Raw genomic sequence first — 25,268 nt, 5'->3', positions numbered from 1 at the left:
ATAAACATGGTGAAGTGTGTTCGTACGGTAGGGTTGAATGTTTTTTTTTTTTTTTCAATCAAAGTATAGCGCAATTATACCTGTGGGGGCATTTCTTTTTAATTAAAACAAAAAGAAAAAAAAGAAAAAAGTCTTCTGATGTTGAGTGAGGGTCTCTGATAGGCTGACTTTGGCTTCTGAAGGAAGATTATGTAAGAGAGAGAGAGAGAGAGAGAGAGAGAGAGAGAGATCCTCTTGAGAACTCACCGAAGGAGCGCTGTGTGTAAGCGGGTAGCGAGCGCTTCATCGCTATATCTCACTGACTGCCACTCCAGCTCTCCAATACCCCGCGAAAGGCTCGTTTTCCAAGATTCAGTTCTCCTTACGCGGGCAGAAAAAAAACAAAACCGGGATGGACTGCTGCAATGTATGTAGGACGTTTCTCTTTTATTCACTCCAGCACAGAATTAGATTATTTTTACCTTTTCTTTTTGGGCAAAAATGCTAATGTACCTGGATATTTTTAAGTTGCTAAAACAGGGTTTAGATGCATTGAATGCTTTATCTTTTTTTTTTTTTTTTTGGGGGGGGGGGGGGGGGGGGTATTGTGTGTTGACGGCTCATTTTAACGTCCTCGTTACTTTCTTTGTTCGTGTGGTTGAATTGGTTTTGTATCCACGCATTCTTTAGCTGACAGGCTATAGTTATTCAATAGTTAACTAATACCAAGGACTAACAAACAAAGAAAAAAACCGCGTGTGGTATTTCTATTGCTATATTTTATGCACTGGTGAATATGGTATTGAAGCTACTGTACAAAGTTGGGTGGTATAAAATTTTATGAGCTCTTGATTCCGCGCTTTAGATATTGCCTTGCTTGTTCTACCTATCCACCTATCTATCTATCTATCCACCTATCCACCTATCTATCTATCTATCCACCTATCCATCTATCTATCTATCTATCTATAATGTATGATGCTCTATATTTTAAATTGCCGTTCTCAAAGCCCGCTGTTGACACCCCTAACCGGCTTTGCATGCTCGGTTTAAATCTTTATCAATAAGACTCAGCTCTAATTGAAGGCTTGATAGGATGGCGTGATTGTGATTAACTATTCCCGCGCTGTGGTGGGTGCTCCAAGATTCTGTGCGATTAAAGATTCTTTGAGTTGATGAATCCCTTGCGTTGTTATAGAGACCTCTGTGAAACGCCGTGCTAATTGGCTTCACCTGATGATGCACGGGTACCTGCGTGTAGCATTCGCTTGGATCCGCTCAGGCGAACCATTCAAACAAGCGTTGTTTTGTTTTTTGTCTCTATAAGCTGTCGGAGCAGGAGTAGGTGATTGAAAACAAAAAGGCAGGGTTTTTTTTTTTTTTTTTTTTTTTTTTTCGCTTGCTGTAGGTTGATTTTCTTTAAAAAGCATTGTAAGGGTGCTTAAGTCTGTATACATAAGATACAGAAATCTGGGCAGTGGATAAAAAAAATGCACTGAAAGCAACTAATATGTTTTCTGTGGGTGGTTCCACCCCCACTCACTTTGGCGCTGCCAACAACAGATATCCCACAGTCTCACTGTTCAGTGCACTGTTCCAATTGATGGTATCCAAGAATTTGTTTTTCTACTAATCATTATATGAAGGCATCTTTGCCTTCAACAGAAAGCTCAGGAAACAGAGCTTGAGGGTGCTGTTTATAACCTCCCACTGCTGCAAGTAGTAGTAGCTGCGTCATCGTGTTGGGAGAGGGGCAGGAAACTTCAATATCCAAGGATCCAGGAGATCATGCAGTACAGTGCACCTGGAACAACTGATCACTGGGCTAGATTGCGGGACACAACAGTTAGGTGGGATTGTCACGTTTTGAGAGCCCTTTAACTGACAGCAGGTCCCAGGGTGTAAGTGCACCGAGAGTATCTTTAATGGCAAAACAAGACAAATACCAAAGCAAATGAAGAGTCGCATTGGTAGCTAATTAGAGCACAGAAGTGAATTAAACAAATCTTGTGTTGTCTGGATGCCACCGCTTTTTAAGAAAATTCTCTCTGGAGGGCAGATATGCAGAGCTTGATTACCATAAACACAAACACACAGACTCCCAGTCTGGTGCACAGCAGCAAGCAGCGTGGCTGATGAATCTGTTTTAGGTCAAGTCTAGCTGAGCTGGCTGTTTAACTAGACTTTTGCCATTGCCTCGGTTATCATGTCCCTGGTGCAAACCTCGCTATGCACCAGAAGCTGAGTAAATCTCACCAAGTGTCCTACAGTGTGCATTTGCTCTTCATCCCCTATAGTAGAGGGCATCGCCATGAAACCTGGGAACCTCTGGTGCAGGTTCAGCTGCTGATACCTTCATGCGACCCCAAGCACAGTATACTATACAAAATAACACAGCAATGATTTCAGTTTCTAGTCACAGCTAGCTTCCTTTAGGTTAGCTGCATTTCCCAACTGTGTGTTATGGAACTGAGTAGTTTTAGGGCTGTTGGAGCCATAGGAGGACATCATTGTGGTGTTTCATAATAGGGGTCTATAGTTCCAGGAGTGAGGAAAAGTCTTCCCCACAAAGAATGAGGTCTTGACCCAGGAGGTATGTTTGTACTGAGAGTATGAAACCAGAGTGGGGATATTCCACAGTTAAGCAGTACAGCTATAAGGAGGGGAGGTCTTTCACACCAACTTGGGTACAAGTTAAAGGTATAACCTGCAGCTGATTTGTGAGAGTGATAGCCAGCTAGCAACAGGGAAGCACAAAGGCAGTGCTTTTATGAGATCAGCTGTACCTGGCTCATGTTTATCTTCTCTCATTTTGTTTGATGTAGCTTCGTTGGTAAACTCAGGGGGACACACTTCTCTGTCAGATAATCCAGAATAGAGCCTTTCATCTCTCACTCCCAGTACATTCATCCTGCGGTACATCACCCCTCCCTCTCGAGAGAAACTGCGCTGATCACGTCCTTTCTGTTTCTTCTTAAGGAGGACTGCAACAAGCAACAAGAAGAGGATGTGATGGACATTCCCCTGGACGACCCAGAGGCCAACAAGGCCGCAGCCAAAATCCAGGCGAGCTTCCGTGGTCACATGACCAGAAAGAAGATGAAAGACGACAAGCCGCAGGACGAGGAGAGCGGCGGGGCAGAAGAGGGTTCTGGAGATCGGGAATCACTCAACGGAGATCAGACAGAGTCAGGTAGGGGTGCACACTAGACAGGCAGCCGCACCCAAGAAGGCAGAAGGAAGCGGGGCGTGGGAACAGCCATTAGGAGGACTTATCTATGGTAAAATGGGGTGATAGAGGGGCCTCCCTGCACCAAAACCAAACAGCGGAGAGAAATGGCACATCTGAAATGGCAGATGGGGGTTATTGTTCAAAGCCAATATTTGCACACAGATTGAAACATATATATACATCTACACTACTAATTGTACTGATCAGTTTCTTATAGGTTTTACATTAGTAATTAGGTTATGTAACGTCATTTTATAATTATATTATTCCCTTATCTTTCCCTTTATTGTTATTGATCTCTTCATTTCTAAGGTGCTTTATAGATTTATGTGAGATCTATACGCTAATCCAAAAAAATATAGCAAGACTATTGTAGCAGAGGGTTTTTAAATTGAATCGATTAGATATTCTAGACTGTAGTAAAATATTTAGTAGGACTGGGAATTCAGTGCAGAAAGAAGTGGGTTTGAGCAGAACAATCAATGGAGCAATCAACAGAATGCCCTGCTAGTGTGAGGAGGGCAGTGGGTCTGAGAGTCTCAGAGGGTGAGTGCTGGTTATAGAGTTGGCCGTGGTCTAGTAATTGCTCCAGAGGTAGACCTGTACTAGGATGTGGATCACTGCCGGTGCTGTGTGCAGCGTGTGTGTTAGGTAGGTTATTTTCCATTGCATTTCCTAAAGGGTTTTTTCTATTAGTTACAAACATACTGGAATGTTGTTGCAAGATAACCTGCATCCTGTTTTATAAATGACTATCAGTATCTGTGTAGAAGACATGCATGTGTAGAGCACTAAATTGTGTATGGAAAAGAAGGTGATGAAATATTCATTATGAAATAAATTGCCCTGCAATGTACGCTAAGGCTAAATATTTCTGACAATGGTCTAACGTTTAGTCAATGTTGGTGAACATTTCAAATATGAAATACCCCTAGTTTCTCCAGCTCTGTGTTCTTCAAAGGAAAAGCTGTCAGCGTGGTCATGGAATTTGCGTGACCCTTCAGATGAGTCTTATTTAAATTAGGAGAGCTTAATTCTTGCTGGAACCTTTTTGCTTTATTTTGAAATGCGCTGAAACGCTCTGCACAGCGTCCCATGAAAGATATGTTTCTGTTAATTGGGGCCCAGAGGGATTCAAAGCCTTAGGCAATGGCTTCCATTTCTCTGCAGTCAAGGAATACTAATTATGACAAGCAACAAACATTTTCCAAAAACAAGCTGGAAAACCTTCCGGGACCAGACTTGGTATTGAGAGCCGCTGTAATAGGATCACTGACCAGCAGGTGGCGTGTCGAGTGCCCAACAGGTGCGGTTGGAGAGACGTAAAGCTACCGATAAGGGTTGACATTTGAGGGAGATACACCTCTCCATTGCACTGGCTAAATAAAAAAACATATTACACGGCAGGCTTTTGGTTGATGCCACTGACCAATCGGAGTGCAGGCTTCAAGGATTATTTTGGGGTTTCTGGCCCCCCTGACCAGACCCTCACTAACTGGCCCCCCTTCTACAAGCACATGTTTTATACCATCTGTGTGGAAAGGCAACGACCACACGATCAGAGCCTTATAAAACCCATGGCCACAGACTCAGAAAGTCTTCAGCTTGGCAGGTTGATTGGAATCCAAAATGCTGCTGGAGAAGACCAGTCCTGTTTTTAATAGCAATGCCTTGTGCGAGGGTTGCATACTCAGGATATCCGGTCCACGTAAGATTAAACAGAACCACTTTGCAGATCCAGCTCTTCCATTTGCACTCATACGTCACTCTATATGTCAAGGGCACTTGATACACATATGTTCAGGGTTGAAGAGGAGCGCTTACCAACCCTGTTTATAAACCCAATGGGCAGCTGGCTGTTTGTTACACTGGTGTAACCTGTTTGAGATCTGGGGAGCAAGTGTAGAACAGTGCAAGGCATTTTCATCATGACGTCAAGGTTAGGTTGGGGGTTCAATTGCATTGTTAGTAGTTTGTGATGCCATGATAAGCATGCAGCCTTGCATGATCTCTGTGTATAAATCAACTTCTTAAACGTTCACTCAGCTGAACCCAAACTCACACCCTGTGTTCTCACTGAGATGAAAGGATTATTTTTTCTGGAGTTTTTTCTTGCCCTTGGCTGTGCAAAGTTGTTTTTTTCTTCCCCTTCCCTGGTGCTGAATTATTAACAGCCCTGTCCTGTGCTGCTCTCCTCTGCCGTCTCCTTCGAGGAGAGGGGGAGAAGCGCTGTTGGAAAATTCCAATGTGGGTCGTGCATTTTGAACATTTGGATACTGGCACGCTAGGGAGGGGAGTGATTTTACTTTACAAGCGCTGCCTTCAGGACAAAAGCATACGCTGCATTCCAACAAAATGAAACGAGTCGTCCTGGCGTTAAAATCATGCAGCCTTTCAACAGCTCATTTATTCTTTTTATTAACTTAGCAAACATTTCTTGGTTGCCTGCGATATCACCAACACAGAACAGTGCAATCAGTAATGAAGGCTGCTGCTCATTTTAAATGGAGACTTTCATTTGGATAAGGAAGTCCCACCCAGACCAATTGGCGAATCACAGTGCCGATTGTTCTTCATGACAGCATCTTCCCAATTACAGGTTGCTAGGTGATAACAGAATCAGAAAGTGTTCGCGATGAGGTGGAAAAGAACATCCATGAGGGATCTTTATTTTTCTTCCCTTTTCTCCTTGTCTGCTCTTGCAATATTTTCAGCTGTTCTGCTGGTCTGCTGTGACGTGCCGTATGATTTTTAAAATCCCAATAGGTGACACTGAGATACAAGAACACTATAATCCTGCCTCATCTATAATCCCAAATGAGATGGAGACCCTCCCAGTCTTACTGTTAATTCATTCCTTAAACAAAATACATCTTCAAGAGAAGGGGGAGTTTTAGATCATTCAAATCTAATTTGGCATCAACGTCTGACTTATTTTAAACTATCAACCCACTAACTAAATCACACTTCTAAAGCAACTTGGTCATCTTAAGTGAGGTATTCGTATTGCTGTTTATATTCGCTTTGTATCTCATCCTCACAACTTTTGAAAACTAGTATATTGCAACTCTGTGGACTCGGGAGAATTTTTAAAAATTGCTTTCCTTTAAGTACAGCTGGCACACCAGAGTGTACGCATAAATTATATAGAAAAGAAGAATACACTGTTTAAGAAAACTGGTATTTCACTCCTGTATTACTCTGTAAGACTGTACCTGTAGTAACGAACCTGTGTTGATTTCCACTCCCATTCTGCCAGGTTAGGAGGAGCCCTAGATCTGGGTGTCATCTAGAAATGGGTCACTGGATTTGAAAGCTTATTTTCTTCCTTGTCCTAGTTTCCATTCTTCTCTAACAGGCCATTTGGAGAGCATTTGGACTCATAGAGCCCCATCCTAAGGGAAGGCCAAGCACCTGCTTCCCAGTTTAGCTCCGTCCTTAGCAACGGCATTCTAATTGCCAGTTGCTAAGCAGCCTTCACGTCAGAACGTGATATTTTTAACTCCAGGTGCATCGTGGGCCCCAGACACAGAAGATTTACGATGAGAATTCATAAGGGATGTCAATGTACCGTATAGATAAAATGTACTCAAGTTGATCATGTCCTACCTTCCTTGAACTCAACGAGAGGGAACGGATGACAGACAGAAATGTGTTTCTCATGTGCCCTGCTTTTAAAATAAACTATTTCTGGCTTATCTACCTATTTCTATTCTCGGCACACCTTAGGATGACAGCTCTGGAACGTACAGAGAACCACCGAGATTTCTTAGTCTGTTTCTATACAGTAGCTACTTTTTGAGTCTGGAAACTCTACAAGGTGAAATGAAAGGAATGTTCCATTTCCAATAATTTAGCATCATCTCTATTCTATATGAGTGAAGGGCATCGATGTCTGATATCATGCTTAACGTGTGGAGAATGTCCTCAGGCAATTGACAGAGCTCGTTCAGCATATGTTAACTAATAATAGCACTCTGACAGATTTCCATTTTTGTATTTTTTATTTTTTTTTAATGAATGTGTTGCCTCTGACATCGATCAAATACATACAGGAGAATTATACCAGAATGAAGCCGTCAGTGCTTCGAGAGATAAGCAGTTAAGAAGGCAGAGAAGATCATTACCGGTAGTGCCGTGTGGAAATTTTAAACAGTGGAAGAAATGCTCTTGGATCTTGTTTTGCTTCATAAAATATGCATGCCTTCCATTTAAAGTGTGCATGCATTGAGAGAGCTTCACACTTAACATACTGTTGATGCATTGCGAGCTTCCTTGTGCCTTTGTGTTTGCTATAGTACGCTGCATTAAAAGCATCACTGTAATAGGAAGTCCAGAGATGGCTGTTGTCTCATTAAATTCATTGTACCTGCATGTAACCTCACATGGGGATGGATAAAAAAAAACCTCTCCTAGTCTTTCTATTGGGACACGTGGCAGGTGGAAATGGTGGCCTCATATGAGGATGCCATGGAAAACAATTAAAAACATTTTCAATGAAAAATATATTTATTAGGTGTCCAAAACCTACTTTTTAAATTTTGCTTATAAAATCAATTTTTAAAAAAAATATATTTAATGCATAAAAGGTTTAATATTAATCCCAGCCACCTGGTCAGTAAACATTAGTGGTGCATTTTACCGTGGGGTTTTACAGGAGTAGGGCGGTGTTTGTGGAGCCAAGGACCCCTCAAAGGGTCCCCTGTGCGCATCATCCTGAAACAGGATCGGAACGGATCCGTCTGGGTGAGAAACACAGAGCAGCAATACATCCTGCTGTACTTCTTCTATATTCCCTACACAGCGGAGACGTCTTTGTACGGCTGCTACAAACCCTTCCTAAATGGAAAAAGGGATTCTGAATCCGGCTGCCAGTAAAATGGAAATCCAATTACTGGTGTAGCAACAGCAGGAATAGGCTTGTGACAAGCATTGTCTTGCTGGTGTAACAATGTCACCCAGACTGTCATATCTCAGAGACGCAGAGAGAAAGAGGCATCCCTCGCACAAATTAGGGAAGGCAAGAGCATTAGAAACTGCCATGTAAAACTTGTGCAATTGGTTGTGTGGTCTGAATGTAACTGCTGTGTCGTTGCTGTTCACAGGTAGCTGTTCAGAGCACTTGGAGCATGGTTCAAATTCACTGTAGTTGGGTTGCAAATTTACTGCCCTTCCGAAATGTATTCAGATAATCTTGTAGTGGTGCCTGGTTCACTATGCAGTGTTTTTGCCCTGGCTAAGTCCCTCCAGCCCTTGTTGCGGTAAGTCGATTTGAAAGTCTGCACAGTCCCAAGCAAAGCCACAAACCTCTCAATTATTATGTAAGACCGTTTGTTAGATACAGTTGGCAGAGAGGGTCGGTGTGTCTGGCAGAGTTGAAAGGTTACCTTGTCGCATGCTTCGAGCGCAGTGAGGAAGGCTGGGCAGTGCAGGCACTTAGGATTCTCCAGGCAAGCTGAAAGCCAGGCAGGATGTTAAGAAAACCGACGCAACTTTAATATTTAATTGTGAAAGAAGTAGCAAAGGAGAACTGAAATCAAAAACAACATTTCTGAGCTACTTCCCCTTTCAGAGAAGTTTTGCTTTGCTCCTTTGCGCTCGGCCCTGCTCAGTAATAATGAGACACTGGAACAGTAATCTGGTTTGCTTGTTTGCTTGGCTGTGGAGCAGGCGCTGTCAGGCAGCGGAATAGAGAATCGACAGAGGAGCCGCGTGCTACTCCCCGGAAAGCTTTCATTTTGATCTGCTTCTGCCCACCCCTGCAACACCCACACACTGCCTGCTGTCTCCCAGCACCTTGGAGCCCTCAGCACCCAGCCCCTGCTTTCCTGTTAACCCTTCAGCTGCTCAAGTGCCCTGAACCCTTTAACTGTGCAACCTTTGATGCAATGTTCCACAGGTGTCCTCTGTCCAACACCTGAAAGTGTGATTGAATAGTCTGTCTCAAATTACTGTAGTGATGTTGAAAAAAACAGTTAATGATCTACAGTATTAATGAAGAATTAACCGTGTGAGATGCTTGAGTCTTTGAGACTTGAGCTGATCACAGTCTAACGAACGTGTCAGTCTAATATCTGCAACAATCTGTAAGCTCTCTCCCTGCTCTGGCGACACGACTGACCATATCTACTTGGTCTGGCAACAGAGGTACACACGATCGAGGCTTAAGAAACTGGGTCATAAATAATGTCAATCATGCAATCTCTTGAACAGCTTTGCTTCATGCTTACTGTCTTTAATATTGCTGATTAAGTTGATTATCCTCTATCACCCTTCACTCAGGCATCCCTACATAATTAGTACTGCTGCAGCATAAATCACACCCGTTTCAGTGTTGTACAATCTATAAAAACGTTTCTTATTTCAGCTTTTATTGGCTTTCCTTGGGGGGGCTTATGCAAAGGCGTGGCCATCTGCTGTCCCGATCGGTTTGATTTGAATTTTGCATCTAAGTGCTTGTCTTCCCTTTTCCTCCCTGTGCACTCACTGGATCATTACTCCTTACATGCACAGATACAGTGTAATATCTGATAGAACCCTCCAGTCTACATCATTTACAGCACTGAAATTCAGCGAGGGAGTCTTGGTTGCCTTCACTGAGTTCTGGATCAGCTCTCCAGGAATATATTGCTAAAGTTTTCTGAATAGACCTGTAGGTATTAATTTATTTATTTGTTGGTGTTTCTAATTACTGTGTATTTACATAGTAATTGCTTAGTAAATACATGTGTACTTACTAATTACAATGCTATTATGCATAGTTACAATGTACTTAATGTGTAATTTTTTTTTGCATGATATATCCCTAACCCTGTCCCTGATACAATTGTGTGCTTACATATATTTTGCAAAAAGATTTCCACGTTCAGTACATTGTAACTATGCATGATAACATTGCAATGCTGTGTAAATGCACATGTGTTTACTCAGTAACTACTATGTAAATACACAGTAATCCGAGACACAATGTATAGTGTTCGCTTTGCTTTGCCTAAGGTCTGTTGGCTGGTGGGTGGCGCAGCGCTGCCAGCTGTGTGACGGGTTGTGTCTGTGTTCCAGGGGCAGCGGAGTCGGAAGGAGGGGAGGGCGAGGAAGTCTCCACACCCGAGCAGTGAGGCTGGGGAGGAGACTGCAGGACAGAGGCAACCGAGAGGTCCTTTAATCACAATATTCCATTCAGTCAAGAAACTCCAAGCATCACAATGACGTTTTATTAGTACTATATTATTAATTTCAAAAGAGAACTCCTCCCCACCTTTCTGATACCTGCTGTGATCAGACGACTATAGAGAGAATACATTATTCTCAGTGAATAATAATAATAATGATAGTGATAATGATAATAATAATAATAATGACACTACTACTGCTAATAATAATAGATTCTGCTAATTAGTAGACTGTACTTATTAACACATCTATCTATTTATCTAAAATGACAAAATAATATAAATGTAAGCCTTCTTTTTCCGCTCTGTCTCTTGTATCTTTATTTTATTTTGTATTCATCACATGCATACAATGATTTTTCGTACCTTTTCTTAATACATGAAAATAGTAACGAATCTGACAATTTGGGTATCAGGAAAGTGGATTTACTTTTTGATTTTCTATGGGTATGTTTTGTTTGTTTTTGTTTTCATTGATTGATACCTTTCCATTTAAGCTGATGGGTGACAATGCCAGTGTAATAAGTGCACCTGAGTGCATGCATTAGCATGCTGCATGTATACGTAGCATTAAGAAAGACCAGTCCAGTGCAACATTGCAAAGTGATTACTATCTGTGAACCTCGAAAAGGGTACTCATTAAACTCTGCGATTTTAAACCTTGGTCTGTGTATTCATCATTTACTTGTTGTCTTATTCGGTATGAAAAGTAGACCCCCTTTTTTTTTATCAGGGGTTCTTTGCAACAGTGAGTCACATTCTATTCCTTGAACTGCACGGCCACTTTATTAGGACCAGTCTCTACTGTCAGACCACGTACCTAATTCTGTTTAATTACTGACTTGTTCATTAAAGGTTAAGCTTAAACAGTATAGGGCACGGTTACTGTTGTAGAATAATGCTGTTTGTTTTGTGAATAAAACATTTCATTACATTACACAAACATCATTGCTGTAATGCCTTTTAACACGTTCTGTTTGAGAGCAGGTAATACAGCTGACTTCTTACAGTAGTGTAAAGTCATATCTCATTGATTCAGTCTCTTGGCAATGCCTCTCATTAAATATCCCCTCTTCTGCTCATTAGAAGACGATTGTTACAGCTCAGGCACACTCTGCAAGTGGAACACACTAGAACAGGTACAGAGCAATGCTGTAATGATTGTTACAGCTCAGGCACACTCTGCAAGTGGAACACACTAGAACAGGTACAGAGCAATGCTGTAATGATTGTTACAGCTCAGGCACACTCTGCAAGTGGAACACACTAGAACAGGTACAGAGCAATGCTGTAATGATTGTTACAGCTCAGGCACACTCTGCGAGTGGAACACACTAGAACAGGTACAGAGCAATGCTGTAATGATTGTTACAGCTCAGGCACACTCTGCGAGTGGAACACACTAGAACAGGTACAGAGCAATGCTGTAATGATTGTTACAGCTCAGGCACACTCTGCAAGTGGAACACACTAGAACAGGTACAGAGCAATGCTGTAATGATTGTTACAGCTCAGGCACACTCTGCAAGTGGAACACACTAGAACAGGTACAGAGCAATGCTGTAATGATTGTTGTTAATTAGGATTAAACAACAATTAGTAATTATTGACTTAACTATTACCACCACTGCTTAGCATCTTCATAGTACCATAAGAAAAAAGAACAACGTGCCCTAACAGCAAAACCCTGCCCTTACAAACCTGCACACTCACACAAGTGTAAGCACTATCCTGACATGTCTTCACCACAGCCTCGGAGTTAATCACAGTGAGGCAAGCCACGTGGGACAGCAGTAAGTGGAGCACACTGTAAAATATAAGCTAGTTTGCATTGTGATTAAAGCTGAGCTCCCTTACTTTCAAATGCAAATCCTTTGTTCATGCTGCCACAAAACAACACAACACAGAATCGTAAGGTATACAATTTCAAGAGGAATAAAAAAAAAAGTACTTTGTGCTTTAAATGTTTCCATGTGCAGCATTGATGTATAACCATAAATGTTCTTTTCACTAGTACTATAAAAATACAATAAATATCATGAAAGGAGATATATTTTACTGTGAAAGGACAAGGGGACCAAAAGATGTGAATTTGGAGCAGTCTTTTATTTCCTAAGTATTGCCCAGGTATAGTCCTCTCTTTGATTCAAAATACATTTTATCTACCACCAGCACTTTTTACTATTTCCTTAAAAAAAAAAAAAAAAAAAAAAAAAACCTAAAATAAATATAAATAACTCATAAATATCATTTATAAGTTAAATGAAAATATTTGAAAATGCACATTTTTAGTAGTCTTATTTTCATGTACGATTTGCAAATTGTCCTGCGTGGCTATCCAGATATTTCCATATGTTCTAATCTCTTACTTGCTGTAATTTAATTCCTTTACCATGTGATGCTCAACCCTGTTCTAGTGCTTCTGTGTATGGAATGTTTAAAAGATACCTATGAGCTCTTGTAACCTTGGTGATCAACAGGTGGAGCAATGGCACGCCCTATCACTAGCAGAGCTCTCTGTTCAAACCCTGCAGAATGCATCACCCTTGATTCCTGCAGTACTTCTCTCCTGTCATCAAGCTCTCTTATCTATACCAATGTCATGATAGAAGAAGGGAAATGTCAAATTGTCAAATCAGGCCTTTTCTCAGACTCCCCATGCTTCCCAAATAGTGCATCGCTGTATTTTTTCCCCCAGTGCAAATGTTCTCCTTTAATGACAATAAATGTTTTAGGGTGACACAGTGGATCTGCACACAAACAGCTGTGAGTCTGGTCAGCTCTTTGGCGCAGCTCAGTTAGATGGGGGGGGGGGGTTGTTAAATGACTGCATTTGGCAGGTGAAAAACACATCAACACAAGGGGAAAAAAAGTGTAAATTAGATACAGTCTGTGTTATAATCTTATTTGCATACACATAGTCTTCTCTGTTGAATAATTGCTGCTCAGTCTCATATTGTTCAGTCCATATCTCTCACCTGTAAATAAAATGCAAGAAATTAAAAACTAAGGACAAACCAAGATGCCGATAAACCATAACCACAGATCTGCATCAAGTGAATGCTGTAGCTGAGATCCTCGAGTAAGGTGTTATTAATTAATTTACCCCTATGTATATAGAGACAGAGAGCGAAAGAGAGAGAGTAAAAGGTCTATGAACTTTAAAAGAAGAAGCTGCCATTCTCCGTCCATGTCAGTGCAGTAAGAATCCTGTTATAAGAAACCAGGTGAAGCTGACTGAAGTTTAGGCAGCAGAGATCAGATACAGTGACAGGTGAGCCTGATTTATCAGCTCTGTTTTAAAATCAACACAATAAAACAACAATACCTGTCTCACTTCTCAGCTCGTCCGTTCCCTGGCTTAAATCAGCATGCTGAAAGCACACACCGTGCAAATCGTACAAACCACCAACCAGCCCAGCTCTGCTGAAAGAGAGCAGGATTAGTGCGCCCCTGCGGCCGACAGTCACAACAGATAACCCTGCTCGCAAGAACACAGTGAGGTCAGTTACAGCCATTTCTCCAATCTGCAGCTAGGCTGTATGCTTGAGGTTTCAGTGCCAGACTTCTCATTCAAACTAGTCTAATGAGAGCTCCAGACAGACTCAAGTGACAAACAGGCAGTGCGTACATTTCAAAAGAAGCCCCAATTATTCAACCTGAACAGCAGGGTTCTCACCTGAGCCTGTGGATTCGCACCCAGACTGAGCCGTTGTCATACTGCAGTTACTGTAGTTACCTGCAAAATAAATTCAGTACAGAAATAAACTACCCTGATGACACACTGACAGTCTTTTAGTTTTACAAGGGCCCTTTGTGAAAACAATCATCTCTCACAGAACACGCGAGTCTCTGGTGTGTTTAGAGGATTTTATTTAATTAAAACGTAAGAATAGCACCAGGGCTAGTCCTAGTTCTATTTTCTTATGCACCTGCCATCATCTGTAGATCAATTGACGGGACTCCACAAAAAATAAATAATTTCTCACCTTCAGTTGTTGTGATCTTGGTTCCATCTGTCAGAAAAAGAAAAAAAATGTGTTCTATAACAATAGATTTTTTTAATCAGCAATATTGAAGCATGTGCGTGTAGTGCTTGTGAAAGAAAAATATACACACTTTACAAGTGCAAAAGGGTGCATATAGATTACCAGCAGAGCCACTCGGCTTGGAAGCATCCATGCTCGATCCTGCGTTACCATCAGCTTCTCCTTTCCAGGAATCAGAGGCTGCAACTGAGAACAAACACAAGCCGTTTCACTGCGGGCTGCACTGAAGATCATTGCATTCTTCGTTTGATTATGTATTTATTTTTTAGATGTATTCGTACTGCACTTGGTCATATTAATAGATTCTTTACATTGCCTTTCTTTTTACAGTACAAGTGGTTCAGTTCTGTTGCTTCAATACTGAATTATCATTACCCAGATGTGATCCCTGGCTCTGAGCTTGCTTTAGCTTTTTGTTCTACCCTATTCACAAACAAGAACATGCTATGAGCTCTAAGTTATGAGCACATCAGCTGTGGAAAGTGTACATCACCTTTAGACTGAGTACTTTTAGACCATCCTGGCACAGTGATCCCACCTTTAAACAATAAACAACACCACTTTAATTACACTTTTAACTGATGGACTACTGTATTGATTAACAAATCAATCAATCAATCAATCAATCAATCAGTATTTCCAGACCCACGATCCCATATACAGTGCATCCTTGGGGCACAGTAGCCAGTGCATGCAGCAATTCACTGTATCCTGTAAGGCAGGACCTACTTTAGTGAACAAAATCATGTTTTAAAGGACAGATTCTTTCCTGTGGATGCAGTTATTTATGTATTTCAAATATTAAAGCATGAGAACTCAGTGCTAATGAGAGATGAGTGGACAGTGATACTGGCTAGATTCAGGCACTGTGTTGTCTGGTTCCAAGACAGAATACTTGTCTCGCTGTTGGTATATTTGAGCTTACATTGCCACTGAAGATCATGTGCTAGGGGATCATGCTATGAGTTCAGTGTAAAAGGAATGCATAGGAACTGTACATCACCTCCAGACAGAGTACTAGTAGACTTTTCATACTGCTTCCCAGGGGCAGGAGTTCCACCTGTAAACAATGAAGACCAGCACTTTCATTGCCAGCCTGTACACTGCACTGACTACATTGCTAAGAGCCTGCGCCCGCTACTGCTTTTCAATTTGACAGTTCTTCGTTAAGTATCTGGAAAGCTACAAGCGGTGTGTAATTCAATATGTTAAGGAGACATTATTCAGCAGGTTTCATTGGACTTTAAGAAGCACAATGTGTTGATTCTTTAGGGTAGCTGTAATACTAGAAGAAACTTAGGAAAAACATTTTGGCCAAAGACACTGAAAGATTTCTAGTCTAAACGTTAGTCAAAGAGGTGAAGTTGCTTTTAGTTTTTATAGGACCCCTTTGGTGTGTTTCGATTACTTTATTTCTCTGAAGTAAGTAAACTGTCAGGGTTGGTCCTAGTTCTATTTTTTCCTTATGTATCTGCAGTCATCTGTAGAGCAGTTGACGGGACTCCATCAATAAATAATTTATCACCTTTAGTCGTTTTGATTGTGATCTTGGTCCCATCTGTCAGAAAAAGAAAAAAAAATGTTCTAAAACAATAGATTTTTTTACTCAGCAATACTGAAGCGCGTGTGTGTAGTGCTTGTGAAAGGAAGATGCACACAATTTACAAGTGCAGAGTGCAGTTCAATATAAATAACCAGCAGAGCGTTACCATTCGAATCAGAGACTGCAGCTGAGAACAGCAAACACAAGCCGTTTCACTGCGGGCTGCACTGAAGATCATTGCATTCTTCGTTTGATTAATAGATTATTTACGTTGCCTTTCTTTTTACAGTACAAGTGGTTCAGTTCTGTTGCTTCACTATTGAATTATCATTACCCAAATGTGATCCCTGGCTCTGAGCTTGCTTTAGCTTTTTGTTTTTTTCAACCCTAATCACACTACACTTTAATTACACTTCATTAAGAGAATGCACTTGGTTGCTTTTTTAAGTGGTTCCTCCTGCTGCTGCTGCTTAGCGCTTTATCAATCAATAGATGTTTATTCATTATTTCAAGACAAGATTTTTTTTTAATGAATTGCATTTTAATATAGACATTAGGGACCAGTGCTCATATTGGCTGTGCTAAGATAAGGAAGGGAAGGGGTTGGGTTTAAAGCCATGGTTATAACCCCTTTAAGATCTTTCCAACACATTTCTACCTGTCGCTACACTGAGCTTAGATTGCCACTGAAGATCATATGATAGGGGAGCATGCATCTGAGTACAATGTAGAAGGAATGCATGGAAAGTGTACATCACCTTTAGACTGAGTACTTTTAGACCATCCTGGCACAGTGATCCCACCTTTACACAATAAACAACAATTACACTTTTAACTGATGGACTGCTGGATTGATTAACAATTCAATGAGAAACCTCTGTGTTAATGATGCTAATGACAGTGTGTACGACATTTCGGGATTTCAATCAATGGACAGGTGGGACTGAAAGGTAACAAAGGCAGAGAAAAACAAAGCAGACGTGTGTTTCAGGAGATAGGGAGAAACAAGAGAAGATACACTTAATAGAACACAATAAAGCAAGCACACCAGGACAAAGAGAAAAAATATATATTTAGGGAGCTCCTATGCATAAATTATTTATTTTTCATTTTAGCATAGCAGCTACATTATCACTTTCATCTTGTAAAATCTCAGCAATCTCCAGCAGCACACTGGACTCCCTCTCTAAAGCAGACAGAGCCAGTGCCCCCACATCAGAGCCTTTTACAGGCAGAGCAGCCCTTCCACATGTTCAGTATTTCATAATAAACCTTGCACAGCATTCCTGTATATTTCAAACAGGGGCCTGAATTAAATCAAAGTTCACGGCACCGCCACAGATGTACATTATAATGGCTATGGCGCCATCACAATTTTGATTGAATCCAGGTCAGGGTATTTTTAATATGTAAAGTAGATGTGTTGCAAGGTAAATTATACCTCACCTTCATACTTAGCAGAAGCATCATACTGTTCACTTTCTTGCTCAGGATTAGACATCTCAGCTGGATAAAATAATTGGCAACACTTTAATTACACTTCATTAAGAGAATGCACTTGGTTGCTTTTTTAAGTGGTTCCTCCTGCTGCTGCTGCTTAGCGTTTTATCAATCAATAGATGTTTATTCATTATTTCAAGACATGATTTTTGTTTTAAAATGATTTGCATTAATATAGAAATACGCATTAGTTAATTGTATGTATGGTTTCTATCAATATAACGTTTTCACTTAGTTTGTGAGTAATATGATTTTACTGTTTGGTTCAAGCGTTATTGTAACACTCTGTAACAGCCCCTTCATTTTCAATCAGAATTTGTTAATAAAATATGCTTTTGAAGTTGGACTGGTTACTAGATTATAGATGTGACTATCCCCCTGTTAAGTAGACTATATTTTACACACGGTGATTTATATACACTCACATTTTCATTTGTATACATGTTCTTATTTATTTACGTGCATAGTGAACTAATCAGTGGGTAATTGCACATCAATTAAATGCTTATTTATGCCGCAGAAAACAAAGCGTTGCTGGGATTACACTTATATGAATGAAACTATAAAACGGCTTCAGGAGATGGATCATTAGTCGCGTTTCTTTATATCTTAGACTTTAACTGTGAACGATAAAGACGAGGCTTTATTTGACACAGATTTCATTTCACTGATGAGCGCAGGTTGCGGAATCGAGTTTCGTATTAACTGGAAGCGGGAGGCGCGGTCAGAATTCTCAGTTTGAAAATGTCAACGTTCTTCGGAGGTGCCGTTTGATTTTCTGCTGTCTGTCTCCAGCGGTCCGGAGTGATCGCCCTGAGTGCCTGAAACAGGCTGAACCACCACAGATGGAAAATACTCACTCTGAGCGTATCAACTCTCTTCATTTGTGCGCAGTAACAGTACTGTGTAAAGCACCACTGAAGCCTCCTAAAAGCACTGTATTAAAAACACATTTAACCCCCATACCTGCAGAGGCAAACTGGACTCCTCCTGCTGGCCATGTTAGGTACGCCACTACGAGAAAAGATGAATTGTGTAAAAAGCAGAACAATGTGTTCAGTGAATATTATTTCTGCATAAGTTTCAATGTTAATTAGGTACCCACTAAATTAGAATAACATTCCTCATGCTGTCGGAATTGGCGGGTTTTGCGACTGTTATCGTCCTTCCTGGCCATTTTTTTTTTTTGCTCGGGACAAGAAAAACAGCCCGAAAGTTATATTCCCGCCACAAAAGCCCTCCCGGGCGCTTAGAAAGGCTTTGGCATTCAGGGTCACTATCTGGAAAGTGGGCTTTCACTGACAAGCAATATAAATGTAATAATCCTGGTCCTGGGGACCCCCCTGTGTCTGCTGGTTTTCATTCCAACTGAGCTCTTATTCTTATTTGGCAGTATATAGACTGCATTGATTACACTTCATTAAATCAATCAGTAAATGATTTAATCAGTCAAGACCCACACAGTCTGCAGCCCTTCCATATATTCAGTATTTCAAGGACCGGAGTTCATAATAAACCTTGCACAGCATTCCCGTATATTTCAAACAGGAGACTGAATTAAATCAAAGTTCATGGCACCGCCATAGATGTACATTATAATGGCTATGGCGCCATCACAATTTTGATTGAATCCAGGTCAGGGTATTTTTAATATGTAAAGTAGATGTGTTGCTATGTAAACTATACCTCACCTTCATACTTAGTAGACGCACCATACTGTCCAATGTGTTGCTCAGGATTACGCATCGCAGCTGGATAAAATAAATGGCAACACTTTAATTACACTTCATTAAGAGAACCGCTTAATTAGCATGACATTCCTCATACTGTCGGAATTGGCGGGTTTTGCGACTGTTATCGTCTTTCCTGGCCATTTTTTATTTTTGCTGGGGACAAGAAAAAAGAGCTGGAAAGTTATATTCCCGCCACAAAAGCCCTCCCGGGCGCTTAGAAAGGCTTTGACATTCAGGGTCAGTATCTGGAAACTGGGCTTTCACTGACAAGCAATATAAATGTAACAGTACTGTGTAAAGTACCATTGAAGCCTCCTAAAAGCACTGTATTAAAAACACATTTAATCCCATACCTGCAGAGGCAAGCTGGACTGCTGGCCATGTTAGGTACGCCACTACGAGAAAAGATGAATTGTGTAAAAAGCAGGACAATGTGTTCAGTGAATATTATTTCTGTAGAAGTTTCAATGGTTTTCCACAAGCAAATAAAACAGTTACAGAGAGAGAGAGAGAGAGAGAGAGAGAGAGTATTATATATCTATGCTATTATATTAGTCAAACAAACATAGCAGTTTTAAAGTACAGTAATTGTTTTTAGAAGCAGTATCCAGGAATAGTTTTGATAATGAACAGATCAAGAACACATCATATGGAATTCTGAAGAGTTCCTAAAGCGCACTATTCCAATTCCGGTTAAACTCGGATCCCTGCCTGTCTGAAATGCTGTTCCCTTAAACAATTAATAAAGGACATACTTACCGATACAAATGCCAGTGGCAAGAGGGTTACCGATGAACTTCATGACCTAAGAGCGGACAATAGCAGAAAAAAAAATGGAGAGGGTGGTGGATCTCAACACAGTACAGCCCTAAACATTACAAGAAAAGCAACGTCTACAGCAGTGTCTGAGTGTGTGTGTGTGCGTGAGCGAGTCTTTTTAAACATCTCTGTCTTAGTAAGTCTATTTTCCTTAGGATTTCAATCTGGTATGTGCAGTAGCGGAGGAAGAAGAAGATGGGCCCCACTGCAAGACCCTATTGTGCCCTATATATATATAGTAATGAATTGGCTTCTGGTCTACAATGTTTTATGCGGTCCCGTTATGTGTGGAAAATAACGAACTCCAACAACGTTTGAAATGAAAACAGGGCCATGCCTGTATATTTATTTTCTTTACAAAACAAACAAAACAAAACAAACACCTAACTCCCTTCCTAGTAATGCCTATACGATTGCAAGAATCTCATTGTAACCGGGCGGCCTATCCGTTTGCCGATGAACAAAACAGTTTAGTTATTCAGCTATTATAGCTTCATTGTTTAACGCACAGTTCACTTTCATCCTTTCTGCAAACTCTCACCCACTATACCTCCTCTGAGGCTCCTTATACCATTGCCAAACCAGACGCTGCTGATCGGCACATCTTTAACTAGTCAAAGCATTATTCAATTTAGAACGTCTTTACCAAGATGGCGTCCTGTTGCCTTCAAACAGTAATATGGAGTGTCCTAAAGCATCTATCTATCTCTCTATCTATCTGTCTATCTATCTATATATCTATATATATATATATATATATATATATATATATATATATATATTGTATTATGTTGAATCTGTAATGCAATATGTGTAAGTTTGAAGGAAATCCACACATACCTCTGTAATTCTGAGCTTCTTCGGTACGTATTGTCACTGTCTATGATCTGGGCTTTCTGCTCACTAGGCAGGTGAGGCAAAGTATAAAAATGTGAGTTTGGTTGGAGGTCCACCCCCTGGTGATGATGTCTAGTTTTACTGGAAGGTCCCTGCCCAGGATACCTGGACTCGTTCCTCTTCTCCCAGCCTAGATCCTCCCGCAGGTGGACAAAGTCTCCTCACGTTTCATTTTTACACATGCAAATCCCCTCACAGGGGTTTGCAAACCGATTTGCATGTGTGAGCCCAGCTCAGGACAAGGGTGCCCACCATATCCATAAAAAGAGAAGGACCATGCAATGAGCCGTGACTGCAAGGCTAAAGCAGAAGAGGACAGAAGGACATCTACAAAGAGACAAGGACCATGCAGTGAGCCTTGACTGCAAGGCTAAAGCAGGAGAGGACAGAAGGACATCTACGAAGAGGCAAGGACCATGCAATGAGCCATGACTGCTAGGCTAAAGCAGGAGAGGACAGAAGGACATCTACAAAAAGACAAGGACCATGCAATGAGCCGTGACTGCAAGGCTAAAGCAGGAGAGGACAGAAGGATGTCCACAAAGAGACAAGGACCATGCAATGAGCCTTAACTGCAAGGCTAAAGCAGGAGAGGACAGAAGGCTTTCCTGCATGCCTTCCACACCTTGTGTGCTCTGAAAAGAGAACTACAAGATTCCTGCACAGTATTCTTGCTGTTTTCCCATGGTTTGACATGGGTTTTTAACATGCTTTACAATGCTTTACATGCTTTCACTGTGCTTTATTACACTTAGCTATGCCTTTACTGTGGTACCTGTAATTTTGGATCAGTGCTTTAATGCAGCTCACTGTACTGGTGCAACACATACCAGTTCTTAAAACACTGTTGCACACTTTACAATTCACTTTATCACACTGACAATACTTTGCAAGGCGGAGGGCACTGAAACAATATCTATCTGCACAGAATCTTAATTTTAATTGATCTGAGATAACTATTCCAGGGTCCAGGGTTATGAAGCTCCAATAACAAGCTGTACACACTAGCCTCGGTTCATTCCGGTCTGTAAACACGAAGGTTTATACTTCAATGATTTACACGCTGGCAGAATTTGGATACACCTCTGTGAAGTGACCCCGCTACAGGGCTAACGTCTAAAGGTTTTGCTAGATTGTTCTGGGCATCCATATTTGGTTTTATACCTGGGGGATACAGCTACAGTTGTTATAACAAACCGCCCCCCCCCCCCCAAACACCCCAAGACTCATCAGTTGATCTACCTGCAGTTTTTGTCAACCTCCAACAGCAACCAGCAGAGAGCGTACTTACTGTATAAAATGCATTAAGTCAATCTGCCAGCACTGCAGAGATCACTAGAATAGTAAGGAATCGTGCCGGGGAGGAATTATGCAGAGAGCAATGGTTCATTTAGGGTTGTCATTTTAATACCACCTGCACAAGAGAATGTCGTCAGCATTACAGTCAAATGATTTTTATGGCACAACAGGTACATGCAAAGTCGTACATGGGCGGCTTGTCTCGTTTGAAAAGGAACAGCCTTATGAAAAACGACTAAGAGAAACACAATGTTATGCTATTGGTTAAGCATTGTAAAAACCCTGGTAAATGCATAATATAAACTTAGGACAAACATGGGACTCTGCAATATTACTGCACAGATTTAGCACGTTCCGACTTCTGTAAGGATTAGCAGTTCCTGTTACATTTTGGATCACTGCTGGCGTCGTTCAGTACGAACGGAATGCCGCGGTGCCCTTATTATATTTCAAGTGAAGTGTTCTGTGTAAAGGAGAAGCCATGCGACGATATGAACGGTGTGATGATTAGCTTAGTCGGACACCTTCGCTTCACAGGCATCATGATTATTAACAAGCAACTCGTTGGAACTCAACAGGAACCGATGCCAAGTAAAGCCTTACTTTACTATGAGAGAAAAAAAGAGAAACGGGCTGAGCTGGGAGTCTGGGAGCCTCTTGGCAAGCCTACCCTTCCTCCTTCAAACATGTTCATCTTGATTAGCAGCAGACTCTCACAGGTCCAGGTTTTCCTTCACTGTATGAAAATAAAACCAGCTGCCTGCTTTGATGGTGAACAGCACAGCCTGGGAAATAATGGAGCATTGTTGCAAGGAGCCGAAACACAGGCTTTCACCCTTGAGAACAGGTCATTATATTTGAATGGCGTCTCCTAATCCTCTGGTGCAAGCTCATAGTGTTTGCTGGTGGTCTCACACCCACTCTTTTCTTGCTGTATTTTCTGCCCCTTCTGTTCCCTTATGAAAGTTTACTGCACAGCATTTTTTTACCATGGTTATACTGTGCATTTACCATAGTTGGCCATTATTTTAATTACCACACCTCTCTCTGTGCTTTACGATGCTTGCCTATGCTTTCACAGTGCCTTATTACACTTTGCTAAGCTTTTACTATGCAAAGAGTTTCTGTCAGGTTCTGTCTGTCTCACACACAGACTCACACATCCTTTAATGCACTAGGAGCACATCAGTGGCTATGAAATATACACAAGTCTATTTGAATAATCTCTACACTGGCGGATCTTAATACTGTGTATTAATCCATCGAATTATTTCACACAGGGTTTTTTTTTTATTGACCCACTTGTTAACAGCATGTAATAGCAATGCAATGATGTCAGTGCAGCAGTATTACATGCATTTATATACCCTGCTGTGTAGAGCATTAAAGTAGACCCCACAGCGTGCTGTGGTACCTGCAATGGTGAATGATGCCATTGCAGGTACCACGTGTGGAATATCACTTCCATATCCATTGCTATTGCTGGTAATGCTTTAGTTAATGTAAGGAATTTATTTAGCAACAATAAATAAATAAATAAATGCATGTGCAACAAACAACTCTGAAACTATGAATGTTAACTAGATAGGTACATGCAGGTGCAATGATAAGGTCAATTGCTAACCTAATTTCATAACATTAGCATTCCTGATTTTTGCATTCAGGGAAAAAGGCTTTGCAAATCTCATGGAAAAAAAAAAGCTGACATTTCCCCCTTCTAAAAATGCACTTAAATCTGTTAGTACGACTCAAAGGGGTGCCTTTAGCGACCGAAACATGAAACATTATAAACGTTAAACTCACAATTACAAACAGTAATAGACTTTGTTGTGTTTCCAGGGAAAAGGATTTATTTTTAATACAGCAGTAAACAAGAATGACTCCTTTAAAATGTCTCCCCTCCTCCCGCCTCTCCTCCTCTCTCCTTCACAGCAAAACCAACCAAACAAAACCGCTGCACTGCTAACAAGCCCAAATGTCAGGCCTGGAATGAAATGTTGCACTTTTGTTAACGAGCGCGCAGATCTTCTCAGTAACAGTTCCCATGGGTTTTTTTTTTCTTCTCTCTTCAAGGGCTTCTTTCTAAAGAAAACTGCTAATCTCTCTCACCCTCTCTTTCTCTCTCTCACTCATTCTCTCTCTCTGTCTCTCACTCACTCTCTCTGTCTCACTCACTCTCTCTATCACTGTCTCTCTCTCTCTCACTCACTCTCACTCTCTCTCTCTCTCTCTCTCTCTCTCTCTCTCTCTCTCTCTCTCTCTCTCTCTCTCTCACTCTCTCTCTCTCTCTCTCTCACTCACTCTCCCTCTCTCTCCTCTCTCCCCCCCACTCCCCCCCCTCCCCCCCCCCCCCCCCCCCCCCTCTTTACCGAGTCCTTTTCTTTTCTGCAGCTTGGCTTCAGCGTTTTGTGTTGTGAGCAGAGTAACAACCACATAAAACTCAAGTTTCTCAGACCACTGGGAGGGGATTTTTTTTGTTTTGTTTTTTTCAGCGCTGTTTTTGTTTTTGTCGAGCCCCTCAAGTATTCCCTTTAGAGCCCTGAAGAGTTTCGGTGCCTGTTGTCATTTTGCAATTCCCGTCTCTGGAATGGCATTCAAGCTGGTTGAGGAGGGCGCTGGGAAGGAGGCCACTGGAGTAATGAGTGCAGCGCTCCACGGTTCTTTGATTTCCAGCAAAGTGGCTTTTTATTTATTTTTCCAAATGCACTAAATTGTTTGCAAGTTCAAATTTTGTCACCTTTCTAAATCTCTAAAGTAAGTTTCTAAAACACTTACTGTAACAAGGAGGGAGATACTTTTTGGGTCAAGTAAAAACAAATTGCATTGCCCAGAAAGCAAGCACACGTACAGTCAGTGAGAAAACAAAGTGGGAACATTTACACTTTACATCGGCATTTCAAACATAATTATACGGGAAGCAGCATATTAACGAAATAAGCCTCAATTTAGGGTGCATTCATATTGGTTATATTTGAAAGTGTGTGCTTATTTGGAATTATTGTCAGAGGGAGGGGGAAGTAGGATTTGCTGTTTTGCTCTTTTGAATTG

General features: G+C 41.2%; 1 protein-coding gene across 1 annotated transcript; it reads left to right on the top strand.

Annotated features, from left to right (window-relative positions):
* The first annotated feature begins 212 nt into the window (after positions 1-212).
* nrgna (neurogranin (protein kinase C substrate, RC3) a) lies at positions 213-11,039 on the top strand. The gene is made up of 3 exons (XM_041242401.1): positions 213-406; positions 2,959-3,172; positions 10,271-11,039. The coding sequence occupies exons 1-3, from the start codon at positions 392-394 to the stop codon at positions 10,324-10,326; spliced, it is 285 nt and encodes a 94-aa protein (XP_041098335.1). The 5' UTR covers positions 213-391; the 3' UTR covers positions 10,327-11,039.
* Positions 11,040-25,268: the final 14,229 nt, after the last annotated feature.

This window comes from Polyodon spathula, unplaced genomic scaffold (genome assembly GCF_017654505.1).
Source record: "Polyodon spathula isolate WHYD16114869_AA unplaced genomic scaffold, ASM1765450v1 scaffolds_1285, whole genome shotgun sequence".
Lineage (NCBI taxonomy): Eukaryota > Metazoa > Chordata > Actinopteri > Acipenseriformes > Polyodontidae > Polyodon > Polyodon spathula.
Note: the sequence above shows the minus strand (reverse complement) of the source record. Positions and strands in the feature narration are given on the sequence as shown.

Bases quoted from the DNA above. Each gene is read 5' to 3' on its own strand.
- nrgna (XM_041242401.1), top strand. The intron at 3,173-10,270 runs GTAGGGGTGCAC...TCTGTGTTCCAG, and splicing joins CGGAGATCAGACAGAGTCAG to GGGCAGCGGAGTCGGAAGGA.